Here is a 12,024-nt window from a genome sequence, read left to right on the forward strand (position 1 = left end):
CTGTACAGTAGGACAGAAACCATTTCTCAGAGGACACCGCTCTTCCATCACCCTCCTCCTCCATTCCCAGTGTGAAACATAAGGGATGTGATGGACTAGAGGTGGCAAACAGTGCATACAGACTGCAGCGCAAAAAGAGATGCTAGAGACTAGCTGATCCATTGAAAAGAGCTAAGGAAGTAGGAAAGGATCACTCTCCAAGGGCCAGCTCAACATTGTTCCCACTGATTGATTTATTAAGTGACAAGTGACAGAATATCTGCTGCTTCCAGGTAGCTGTTTCCCCATGGGGTTGAACTAGAAGAGAGGCAGATGTGAAGGGAAACCCTAGAATTACAACCTTCCCAAATAAAGCAGACCTGCCCTTTATCAAATCCATTCTCTGGCCCAAGCTTAGGGCAAGAAAGCAAATGCTGGACTGGAGGAGAAGAAGATGGATGGAGAATCCAAATACAGCAGATTTCACCACTCATTTTCAACAAAGGCTTTCTGTTCTCTCATATAAATCAAAACAACAGTGGAGGCCACTATGTTCCCCATTTCAACTGCCTCAGAAGATGTAAACCCAGGGCCCACTGCTGTCATGGACCACTGGGAAGACCTTGACCTACAGCTGGTGTCTGGACTGTTTCTCAGCCAGAACCATCTCCAGATCTTCAGGACAGAAGGCACCAGTGCAATGGAGATATGTAATATATATTGCATATGGCCTCATTAATCCAAATGCTGAGTCTGGTATCTACTGAGGCTGAACTGAACATCTTCCTTAAAAAAAAAAAAATCCCACCTCAGCTGAAATACTGAGGTAGAGATCCCAGCCTCTAAGAGCTAATAAGTAATTTCCCAAGTTACCCTGTACCTGGAGATCCTGGTCTGATCACTACCCAGCCAAAATACTATTACCCAAAGCGGATACACTTCCTAACACCAGGTAAAAACCCTTTCGCTCTCATGCTTATGATGGCCTAAGGAAATAGAAAGAGGAAATGTTCCAAAGCAACTGACCCAGCCAAGTCAGAATCTTGCATAATCTCCTCTTACAGCCAAGGTAATTAAGTTTAAGAAAACCCACCTGTCGATCTCGCTGCTGGTCGGCCTGACCACTTTGGCTCCAGAGGAGCCTAAGGCAAAAGCCTCCTGGCCCAGCGATCCATGGCCCGTGGTGTCGATCACCATGGCTGTGACCTCCTCAGCGCTGCTCCCATCTTCTCCCGAGGGCTGCTGCTCTGCCCCCAGCCACTCCTCCAGGTTTTCCGTCTTAATGCGCACTCCTCCCAGCACCCGCACCTCCTCGTCGTTCTGTGCCCCGCGCTCTCCCATTCCTGTCTCAACATACCACTGTCCTGCTCTGTTAATCCGCAGGATGGGCTCCCTGCCTTCCACATCTGAACTCTGCTCAATTATTTGGGGGCTGGTGGACTCCTCAGGTGGGCTTAGCTCCCGAATGTCCAGCACTGTGCTAACCTGGCCCAGGCGGCTCCCCTTGGGGGTGTTGTGATGTGGACTCAGGGAACGGTTTAGATTTGGTGTTGCCCGATGAGACTCGGGTGGTCTCTCCTGATGCTTTGTCCTGGTCTGGCTCAATTCCGCTTCCACCTCCGCCACATTAATTTTGAAATGAATCCCCTCAAGGATCTGCGTGCATTTGTCTATGATGTGCTGCATCTGCAAGAAACTGGCAGCTGTCAGGTAACTGATAATGTCAGCCAGCTGCAGACATATCCTGCCAGTGTAGCAGAAGGAGAGGAGCTGCTCAAAAACAGAAGGGTTCTTGATGACAGAGATAGACACAGTGCTCATCTCATTCAGGGACATGTGGTCACGGAAGTAGGGCGAGCTGGCAGCCAGCACCACCTTGTGCGCACGGAAAGCCTGGCCCTGCACATTGACCACAATGTCACACAGCCGACCCTGCATGCGCAGCTGGTTCAGGTGGCTCAGAACAGAGTTACTGAAGTTAGGAATCTCCAGCTGAATGTTTCCACTCTTCTCCATGGTTTTCCCAGCTGCAGGTGCACAACTCTGCTGGAAAAGGGGGAAAAGATCCCATCATAAGCACAGCCAATCATTTGAAATTAGAACATTCTTCACCTGCTTCCACACAGTTTGAAACGCTGGAGTTTTTAGAGACGTTCCTCACCTGTTGAACTGTCACACACTTGGCAGCACCTCTGTCACGAACAAGTGTGTTTGAGATTGCTTAAAAAAACATTACAAAAGCTCTCTGATCTCTCCATGGTATGCATCCCCTTGCACAAGAGCTTTGCTAAACCAGTCCCTGACAGACCCCCCCATTCCCTGCAGCTTTAGCATGCGAAACACTTTGTTCTGCCAACCTCAATAAAAACACATCTGCATGTAAAAAGAACATTAAAAATGACATAGGTATTAAAAATAGCCACCTGATTGCATAAAAATAATGCATTAAATATTATATAAATATATAAATAAATATATATAAATATATATATATATATAAATATAAATATAAATATAAATATAAATATAAATATAAATATAAATATAAATATAAATATAAATTGCATTAAAATACACACCATTTGTATGTTCTAAGCATTTTGAAAAGAGCAAGTAATAAGCAAAGCTCATTTGTAAAACAGGAACCGGAAAGGAGACACCGGAACCTAAATCTTCCTGATACTTTGGAAAAGTTGGCCAGCACACATCTGACCTCAAGGAATCCTAAGTGCCTTGTTAACCTGAGATATCCATCATATGTGGCACTTCTGACACATACCAGAAAATATGTAACATAATATAATATTAACAGGAGGGTGAAATAATAAACTGTGGCCCAGGAGGGCTCAGAGGGATCTCATGATCACTTTTGTAGGGTCCCAAGAGACTTCACTTTGGTCATCCTAAGTTCCCATCCTGGCCATACCCTAAGTCAGTAACTCCTGGACTTTTTCCTAAGTAGAGTAATAATGAGACTGTTCCACTCAGGCTACAATTCACAATGGTGCTTCTCTGCTTGGGCTGCAATCCAGATAAATGGTTTACCCAGGCTACACATGGCTTATCCCTTGTTTTCCATCTTGGCTGGGATGTTCCTAGATATTCCCACCTCTACCACACATGAGCTCCTGGTAGGCTCAGGGAGCACCTCACAGCCCAGCTGATGCAGCCGGGGGACCCTTCACCACTCAGCCAAGTTCACTAAGGCTTATCAGGAGATCTCAGAGAAGGGCCAGGGAGGGGGGCTTGGAGATGCACAACCACATCATCACATTTCATTTTGGCAAAGTTTGAAAAGAAGCCCTGACCATATATGTCAAACATTTGGAATGAATAAAAGTGAGACATAAACTCATCCAAAAAAAAAAAGAAAAAAAGGAAATAAGCTTGTTAAAGTCCACTCATGGCATAAGCAGCTTCCAAGCTGGATAGCATATGAAGTGTGGATTGAGCAGAATGCAGCAGATGTCATAATCATTTAAAGCAGGCTGGGAATACCAAGGCTTACAGTGCCCACTCTGAGGAATGTCCAAATCTAAGGGATTGGCACATGAAGAGCATGTCTGCCTTAGGAGGACTTTTTATTTGGAATTTATGAACACTGCAGCATAGCACATGTCCATATGCCCAAGCAGGCTTTGCAAACTTGGCAAACCCAATTATTAAACATGAAGCTGCAGGACAGCCTCTCAATCTTGTGGAGTTGTGTCAAGGGATTTCTGAGTGGCGGGATGGCTGCGTGTCCCTGGGGAAGTCAGATCAGAGTGCACAAAGCTTCACAAGGTGCAGCTGAACAGTGCCAGGTCTTAGGGCTTTTTCTCCCCTTCCCCTATCACAGAATCATTTAGGTTGGAAGGGCCCTTAAAGCCCATCCCATTCCAACCCCTGCCATGGGCAGGGACACTTTCCACTAGCCCAGCTTGCTCCAAGACCTGTCCACCAATCTGGCCTTGGACACTGCCAGGGATCCAGGGGCAGCCACAGCTTCTCTGGGCAACCTGTGCCAGGACTTCACTACCCTCACAGGCAACTATTTCTTCCCAATATCCAGTCGAAACCTACTCTGTGTCAATGGGAAGTCATACCCCCTTGTCCTGTCACTCCATCCCTTGTATATAGTTTCTCTCCATCTTTCCTGTCAGCTCCTTCAACTGGAAGGCCATAGTTAGGTCATCCTGAAGCTTCTCCTCTTCAGGCTGAACAACCCCAATTCTCTCAGCCTTTCCTCACATCAGAGCTTCTCCATCTCTCTGATCATCTTGGTGCCTCCTTTGGACTCACTCCAACAGCTCCATGTCCTTCCCTGTCTTTAGGAGAAAGCAACAAACCCCACAAAAATCAGGAAACCACAGTGCACAGGTCTGTCAACACAGCATTGGGAGCAGAACATCAACTGCACAGAACAAGGGGAAATAGAAAACCCAATATCTTACCTGGAATGCTGTGAGTTACATAAAGTGGGAAGGAAATGGGGGTACTGCCTTCTCTTTTTCTTCTGATGTAGTAAGAAGAAAATTTGTTGCCCCCTTCCCCTTTAGGAGGCAAAAAGAAAGAAAAAATTAAGTGCAGAGGAACTGGGTTCTCCCAAGCACAGTTGTGAACATCAAGCTTTGTCATTCTTGGTTTTGGTGGAGGATCTAGCAGCGGGATTAGCTCACCATTTCCCCGAAATAGTTGTTCCTGAAGCAATAAGCCTCAGGGTACACTCTCAAGAAAGGCAAGGGTGAAACACCCTTGCCAAGACCATGAGCACACAGAGAGGCAAGAGAGAGGCAGAGGCTGAGCTTGGGATATACAGAAAGAGAAGGGCAAAAAAAATCAGACCTTAACTGATGAGCATGGCTGGGCATGGCTGTGGAGAGAAGGCAGCTGCTCCCCAGAGAGCCCAAGAAATTATCTGTGAGCTCCTGCTCAGAAGGCAGGGAAAATCCATCTACTCTTTATAACTCACAGAGCTCTGCTCACTTCAGTGTCAAGGAAACACCGTGTTATGATCCACTCAGAGACTGGTGAGAGGGAATCTGTCTCTTGGTTCAAACTACCCTGTCAGAGGCTGATTAAGGAACCTGAGTAAGGGAACCTCTAGTCAGCTTCTGCACCTCAGCCACCTTTACCTGCTGAGCTGAGTCAGCACAGGGCACACACTGAGACACTGCCATTTAAAAATCTGAAATGTCACCAGCTGAGACTCAGACTTTACTTATCTCAGCAAATGTCACCCAGCCTGTGAGGGAGCTACCAGGAGCAGGTGGAATTCTTGACCCATCAGGTAAGAAACAGACCACCCAGCAGATGATGTCACCCTGGAAGCTGCACTGAATACTCTCAGCTTTTGGGTCGAGATTTACTGTGATTGGACAGCTTCACAGAATCACAGAATATCCTGAGCTGGAAGAGAGTCACACTGAGTCCAACTCCTGGCCCTCCACAGACACCTCAACAATCCCACCCTGTGCCTAAGAGCATTGTCGAAACACCACTGGAGCTCTGACAGCCTTGGGGCTGTGACCATTCCCCAGACAGCCTGTTCAGTGCTCGACAACCCTCTGGGGGAAGAACCTTTTACTTATATCCAGACTAAACCTCCCCTGACACAACTCCAGCCGTTCCACGGGTCCTGTCCCCGATTCCAGAGAGAGCTACTTAAAATCCCAGAATGGTTTAGGTTGGAAGGGACCTTAAAGCTTATCCCGTTTCACCCCCTGCCATGGGCAGGGACACCTTCCACTAGAGCCCAGCTTCCTCCAAGCGCCGTTCATTCTGGCCTTGGACATTGCCAGATACCCAGGCGAAGCCACAGGTTCTCTGGGCAACCTGTGCCAGGACCTCACTACCCTCACAGGTAATAATTTCTTTCCAATAAATCTATTTGGCTACTTGCACATTCTAAGGGAATTCCAACAACTATAAAAATAAACGTAACTCTAAACTGAGACGAGCGGCGGTGGCTTCTCCCCGCCCCCACCCCGCGCACGGGACCCGGTTCACAAAGCCCGGTGTCTCCCCGCCCCATCGTTCCGGGACCCTTCTGAAGCGGGGCCCACGGCTCGTTCTGACCCATGACAGCCACGCCGCACCGGACCGGGAGTGCGCGGGGCGGGTGGGGCCAACCTCCCCCAGCCCCCGCCCCTTCCACCCTTGGCCCCGCGAGGCGGCGGTCGGCACCCGCCCCTCCGCACCCCCGGAGCCCCGGGCGGCTTCGCCTGCCCCTCCCGGCCCAGCCTCACCTGCCGGGGGTGGGAAGGGCCCGCAGCGCCGGCCCGGAACCGAAACGCGCCAGCGCCGGCCGCGCCCCGGAAGGAAACGCCATGAGGCCTGTAGGCCTCCGCCTCGCCCCTGCCTGTGGACCACACCCCAGCGGGTGTGGCTGCGTCATCACCACGTGACCTGTACTATATAAGGAACGGTCACGCGCAGTTCTCCCTCTTTCTTGGTCTCGGGGTGCTGTCTGTGTTGTGTGCTGCTTATGGCCCCGCCGGTGAGTGGGGGCCGATTCCACGCTCGGGGTGCGGTGGTACCGGTCTGGGGAACGGCATAAGGGCCCCATGAGTGCGGGTCGGTCGCCGATGCGAGATGGCGAGGGAGGATTAAAGTGGATTGCGTGGCCGGGCCTCTTCGCGGCCTAGGCCTGCGGGGGCTGTGCCTCATGGCGGCCCTGGGGGGTGTGTGAGGGGGATTCTATAAAGCCCCACACGGGTTTGGGAGAGTAACGGCTCAGGGTGGTACCTCAGGCGTTGAGTTACGGGGTCTTGTCTACCAGTCTGTTACGTGTAAGATGTGATCGTGTGCAGTATGTCGAAGTCACGTGCCCGCTGCAAATAACCAGCAATAGGTCTCCGCTTTTTGTGGGCTTGGATTTGTTTTAATTGCATTGGGCTTTAAGGAGCTTGTTTTTGCAGATAAATGGAAAACATTGTGCAAATAGTAGTAGTAGCATTATGGAAGGATTAAGGATGGGCTTCACAGTTACAAGGCTGCTAGACTTTGAGAAGCATTTTGGACAGTGCTCTCAGGCACATGTGGTGGCTCTTGGCTATAGTCCTTTACAAGTCTTAAGAGTTGGACTCCGTGGTCCTTGTAAGTCCTAACTCAGCACATTTAAAGAAAAATGGCTTACTTCACTTCCGTATGCTCTGCGCATGATGAAAACTATGTTGGTAGGGACATCTGAGAGGGTGATGAATGCCAACATATCTGAGCTGGGCATGGAATGCTTCTGATAGCCTATCCAGGATGGCTGAGACACCACTGGGCCTTTCTAAGCAGCCTAAGTTCACACGTGCCTGGCTGCCCCGGTGATAAAAACACCAGAATCGATGCTGTAGGAAACAAAGTAGTTTAGTAATCACATCCTGCTTAAAAATACGTAATAGCAATTAATTTTTGTGGTCTCAATTCTTCAAAGAGCTGAAATTCAGATTGCATCAGAGGAAATCTTTAAACTCAAAGAATTTTGGACGTTGCTTGGATTTTTCAAAGTAATAGTTGTGAATATTGCATTATTTTTGGGAGAAGAAAAACTAATGTGCTTTCTTGTTTTCAGTTCAACATGCATCAGCTACACTCTTCCTTCTTGTGGCTTCAGTACAGGTAAATGTTGCTTCTGAAATACAGAGTTAAAATTAACAAATGTTGGATTTGTGTATACCAACTTGACTGGAGTATTGTTGTATCAGGGAGTTACAGTATCAGCAGTTGTAATTCAGGTGTTGCCTTGTAGTGTCTTGGGGCAGGCCTCACTTTTCTGCTGGAAGTCACCCATTCATTTGTCCTGGAGTGTGTCTGTGAACTACTGTAACCAGAGTACAAGAGTACCCCCGGGTCCCTTTTTTTCCTTCCTTACTGCTGTTTCTTTGTTCACAGCAATAAATAATGTTTTGAAAAAACTGCCTGGAGTATGTTGTATAAAATGGGTAATTACAGGGATTGATGTTAAGTAAATCTCAAAGCCTGTGATGGTCTCAGTATGAGTAGTGGACAGAAGTGATTTCTGAAAACTCAATTCTGAGGCTTTCTGATGTGATTCCCCCAGAGAAGCTCCCTAGTTCTGCAAACGTCTCTAACTCTTTCATCTTCTCCAGATCTGCCCCCGAATGTGGAGACTTAAAGCTACTTCTTCCCAAGGTAAAAAAAAAAAAAAAAGAAAATCTTGAAAATTAAGTATAAAATGGTGCTTAGTGTTTGTCTAGACAGCATCTTCTGCTCTGATATCAGAAAACAGCTTAATTCCTTGAGCAAAGCTATCTCTCTGGTGCCACAGTGATGACACTTATTTGCTACTCTTGACCAAGAGAGTGATGAGCAATTTTACCACCATAACAGTTTTCTGAGGCACAGTAACATAAAATTCCCCTTGATGCTTTGATTGCTGAATATACTGTTTACAAGTTCTTTTCTTCTAGAATTTGAATCCTGCACTTCAGAGATACATAGAAGAAACATCACCTGGTGAGAAATATGCACTTCATGTTGAGGTGTCTTCCACTGAGCTGTTTAAACATGTCAGTAAGAAGGACGGGATGCATTTTATGATTAACTTCCTCTAAGAACAGAAACAATTTATACTGGCTAGTATTCAAACTTTTAAATATTACTTTTTTTAATTGGGAAAATTTGCTTGTCACAGCAGTCACAAGAGGTGATTGCTTGGTGCACAGATACAGTGATGATGGCATAGTTCAGCAGAATATCCTGTGATGAACACTTCTGTTCTTCGCCCCTATCTGATGTATCTGGCTCTTGTGGTCTCCCAATAGGAGCTGTGGGCTTGGGCGCAAAGGCTGAAGGGATCTGATTTTGTTTTCTATTGTTGCAGGCACTGAGAGATGAAACTAAGCTGTTACAAGGTAAATACTGCATCACTGGCATCTGTGAAAACTCATTTCATCCCTGCTGTCTGGAAAGGCTGTTGTATGATGACTGCATAGTTCAGCAGATAACCTGTGGTGATCACAGTTACTGTCTTAACCCTCCTGTCTGATTCAGCCTCCTGTAGCTTAGGCTATTTCAAACAAATCATGTGGGAAGCTGAAGGTGAAACACTTTATTTTGTTCCATGAATGTATTTTAAAGTATCTCAGTAGACCAGTAAGTGGGTTAAACATCAAAAAAATCTAGTAAGATGAATGGAAATATTGAGAGTGGGATGTGGTTGTGAAGTCAAGCACAGAATATAGCAGAATTAAGGTTAATTAGGTGTTAGTACTCCAGGTTCTGAAAGTGTTTTGTTGCTTTGTGGACTGCCCTGGATGGAGGAGCCCTATGTCTCTTGTGTGAGAAACTATTTCACCTGTTACTGATGTTGATGAAGACAAGACCTTCCTAATTAAAAGTAATTAATAAACCTTTGTTTTTCAGATGGATGCTACTTTTGTCTGTGCTGCGTTTGAGAGATTGCTTTTAGAGATGCTTGCAAATTCATTTTGTTCTTCAAAAATGTGAGGCGAAGATTAGTACCGTAAGTGTGCCTTTAGCTTACTGTCTTTCACAGTAAGAGCATGAAATAATTGTGGTGTTAATAATCTGTAGAATTTTCTTGTTGAAACTAAATGGTGAGTGAGAGTGCTAGGAGATGGCTTTACACCCTGTCTTCAGAGGGGGGATGGGAGTATTGTAGCCTACTGTAAATGATGTTGAATCAGGTCTCTGATCCCCATGAGGATAAAACTTGACCAAACTCTGATACAGTATTTTACTTGAACTGTTCTTACTGCTACAACTTCTGCTGGACCCTGCCTAATAGCAAATTCTTCTTTGCAGACTTCCAGATGTTTCGCATTGTGAAGTACTTGTTTTAACTTCCTAAGTATTAGGACTTCAACATAGGCTTGTAAGTTTTTAACAGCTTATCAGCTAGGGGAAAAGGGGCAAGGTTGGTTGTGGGCTTGCATCTTGGCCAAAACAGGAGGGTGTTTTAAAGGGGGACAGCTCGCTGGTGCCCAGTCTTTACAGGCTGGTGTGTTCTAAACTTACGATTGTGAGCTCTTGAATTTGCTCTGATAGTACTAAAATATTTGCCCTCTTCCCCATAGCAGCCTAGCCCTTTAGCAAGGCTGTACAGGGGCTGACAGTGTGAGCTGCCTGTATGATGAGATGTGACTGCCTTGACTTCAATCATGGAGGTCTTTAATTAGCTCTATCTGACTGCAGGCGCCTGACTTGACTTTCTTCCTTCTGTGCTTGTTTCTGTACTGTCCTAATGATTTGCTTTGATCCAGGTGTGATGGAACTGGGAAGTGATGGACCTGGTAGTGCTCCCAGCAAAAGTAAGTTGCTAACACATGAGTGACTGGTCAGAACCGTGTGATACAGGGAATGAGAAAGTTACTGGATTCTTACCTTTACAGTGCAGCTGCAGCATTAAGCAGAGCTCTTGATGATTTTATTACACTTTCCAGGTAAAAAGCTCACAGATTTGCCAGCAGCCTGTAGGATTCATTCACCCAAAGTGCTGCATATTTCAAAATTACCTGCTTTCTGTGACTAAAAACAAATAGTGGTGGCCATTTAAAATGTGTGACTGCTGTGGACTATTTAAATTCCTATTTGATAAGAAAAGCTCTATGCTACCATGTTGCCACACATTCTGGGCTGAACAAATGCAATACAATTACCTGCTATTAAACTTGCTGTTTAAATTTAGTGGACTCTTCCAGGGAGTAGCACTGATCTTGAATGCTTGTGGTAAATAGTTTATCTCAATGGCTAGATCAGAGCTCTTACAGTGAAGTGAATGAAGATATGGTTGGGAGTATGGTCCCAAATTTCAAGGTCAGATCCCCTTTAAAGGACAAACCAGAGATGTAACATTAATCTGGTCTTGGCATGTACTGTTTGTGATGAATTCAGAGCAATGGGAATCTCTCTGAAAGAGGCTGAGGAGAACTCTTGTGCTGAAACAGTACCCACAATCACACTCTCAAACCACTGCCAAAAATGTGCTAGTACAATTTCACATTGTCACAGGGTGAAGCTTGCATGGAGTTTGAGAAACAAGATAGATGTGTCTGAGGTAAGTGTAGAATACATGGGGTTTAATAATTTCTGGAATAGTGTCTTTGCACTGAATGTTTTAATAGTGGTGCCTAGAATTAGTCCTATAAGATACCTGCATTGTCTTCCCTTTATTGTATGTGGCTGTTCTGTGGGCACTACTGTAACATGGTACTCTGGAATTAAAATTAAAAAAGTCCCTGATTCTTCCAATGTTAGTAGTTTTGTATTTCCAATTAAGTTAGGATTTGTAAGTTTTGTGTATTCTATTTGGGTGTTGTAAGTTGAACTCATAAGATGGCAGCTAAAAGTCAGTTTCCTTTTAGGTAAAATAGTTTGGTGAATAGAAATTCATGGATAAATAAACTTTGCATATATAATGCTGCTGTTATTCTGAAAGTACTTTTCTTTGTCAGGAAGGGACTTCTGACTGCAGCCTCACTGTGGGTAAGTCCACACAGCAAACAAATTGAATTAAAAACTTCTGGAAATATTTGTAGCCACTGATGAAATTGATTCTGCCAAATGAATTACTGTGATATTACCCTTTCCGTTCCTTTTCCATCTGAGGTTACAAAGCTGTTGTGGACCTTTTAGCAGTTGTGCTGCTGTGTATGCAAACTGTTGGTTTTTTTTATTTAGGTAAAGAGGCAACTCTGAAACTGGCACATGAAGAGTTGAGAAGGTGAGTGTAACTGTTGTAATAATGTTATTTGTTGGAACAAGTGATGACAACCTTAGCTTGAACTCTCTCACTGAACAGAGATGAAAATCTAAGGTCTGAGATGTTCCCATCAGGTGTGTTGGGCTGGTTTGGTACCTTATAATGATTCTTATGTCTGTCTTAATAGGTGGAAGATTGCTCATAAATGGGTTACACTTGCATGAACAGCACTGAAAAAGCCAGTGTGTTCTTACCTCACTGGTAATGTTTGCCTGATGCTGATTGGAGCCAATAAAAATCTGCAAACTCTACCTGGCGTTGTGACATCCTTTCTGGCTGGAACAACTTGATGTAAAACACCTTCAGTCTGCTATATTAAGATTTAAAAT

At 45.4% G+C, this 12,024-nt stretch overlaps 1 protein-coding gene, 1 long non-coding RNA gene and 6 other non-coding genes across 29 annotated transcripts in view; 7 read left to right on the top strand and 1 right to left on the bottom strand.

Moving 5' to 3' along the window:
• ZBTB37 (zinc finger and BTB domain containing 37) overlaps window positions 1–6,337 on the bottom strand; it is a 21,027-nt gene extending 14,690 nt beyond the window's left edge. For 4 of the 10 annotated variants that reach the window (XM_058843405.1, XM_058843398.1, XM_058843407.1 and 1 more), the window contains exons 1-4: window positions 6,207–6,337; window positions 4,413–4,511; window positions 4,042–4,286; window positions 1,073–2,025 (exon numbers count right to left, since the gene is read on the bottom strand). In XM_058843405.1, coding sequence (XP_058699388.1) covers window positions 1,073–1,995 — 923 coding nt within the window. In that variant the 5' untranslated portion in view covers window positions 1,996–2,025; window positions 4,042–4,286; window positions 4,413–4,511; window positions 6,207–6,337. Of the gene's footprint in view, window positions 1–1,072; window positions 2,026–4,041; window positions 4,287–4,412; window positions 4,512–4,803; window positions 5,873–6,206 lie in introns of those variants that run through there. The other 6 variants (XM_058843401.1, XM_058843400.1, XM_058843399.1 and 3 more) reach the window with 6 other exon arrangements.
• Window positions 6,338–6,387: 50 nt separating this feature from the next.
• LOC131581299 (uncharacterized) lies at window positions 6,388–11,946 on the top strand. Of its 13 annotated transcripts, XR_009278057.1 has the most exons (13): window positions 6,388–6,457; window positions 7,523–7,569; window positions 8,061–8,103; window positions 8,382–8,427; window positions 8,795–8,825; window positions 9,337–9,436; window positions 9,739–9,808; window positions 10,197–10,244; window positions 10,326–10,376; window positions 10,945–10,990; window positions 11,388–11,418; window positions 11,614–11,656; window positions 11,823–11,946. It is a non-coding gene; the product is annotated as an uncharacterized LOC131581299 (long non-coding RNA). The 13 variants fall into 13 exon arrangements; XR_009278052.1 differs by having other exon boundaries at window positions 10,197–10,376; XR_009278055.1 differs by lacking the exon at window positions 10,326–10,376 and having other exon boundaries at window positions 10,924–10,990.
• On the top strand, window positions 7,108–7,186 carry LOC131581309 (small nucleolar RNA SNORD74). The gene has a single exon (XR_009278070.1). It is a non-coding gene; the product is annotated as a small nucleolar RNA SNORD74 (small nucleolar RNA).
• LOC131581314 (small nucleolar RNA SNORD75) lies at window positions 7,927–7,991 on the top strand. The gene has a single exon (XR_009278075.1). It is a non-coding gene; the product is annotated as a small nucleolar RNA SNORD75 (small nucleolar RNA).
• Window positions 8,232–8,313, top strand: LOC131581302 (small nucleolar RNA SNORD24). Its single transcript, XR_009278063.1, has one exon. It is a non-coding gene; the product is annotated as a small nucleolar RNA SNORD24 (small nucleolar RNA).
• On the top strand, window positions 8,634–8,714 carry LOC131581310 (small nucleolar RNA snR60/Z15/Z230/Z193/J17). Its single transcript, XR_009278071.1, has one exon. It is a non-coding gene; the product is annotated as a small nucleolar RNA snR60/Z15/Z230/Z193/J17 (small nucleolar RNA).
• Window positions 10,807–10,882, top strand: LOC131581303 (small nucleolar RNA SNORD79). The gene has a single exon (XR_009278064.1). It is a non-coding gene; the product is annotated as a small nucleolar RNA SNORD79 (small nucleolar RNA).
• LOC131581308 (small nucleolar RNA SNORD47) lies at window positions 11,470–11,544 on the top strand. Its single transcript, XR_009278069.1, has one exon. It is a non-coding gene; the product is annotated as a small nucleolar RNA SNORD47 (small nucleolar RNA).
• Window positions 11,947–12,024: the final 78 nt, after the last annotated feature.

This window comes from Poecile atricapillus, chromosome 7 (assembly GCF_030490865.1).
Source record: "Poecile atricapillus isolate bPoeAtr1 chromosome 7, bPoeAtr1.hap1, whole genome shotgun sequence".
NCBI classification, from domain to species: Eukaryota; Metazoa; Chordata; class Aves; order Passeriformes; family Paridae; genus Poecile; species Poecile atricapillus.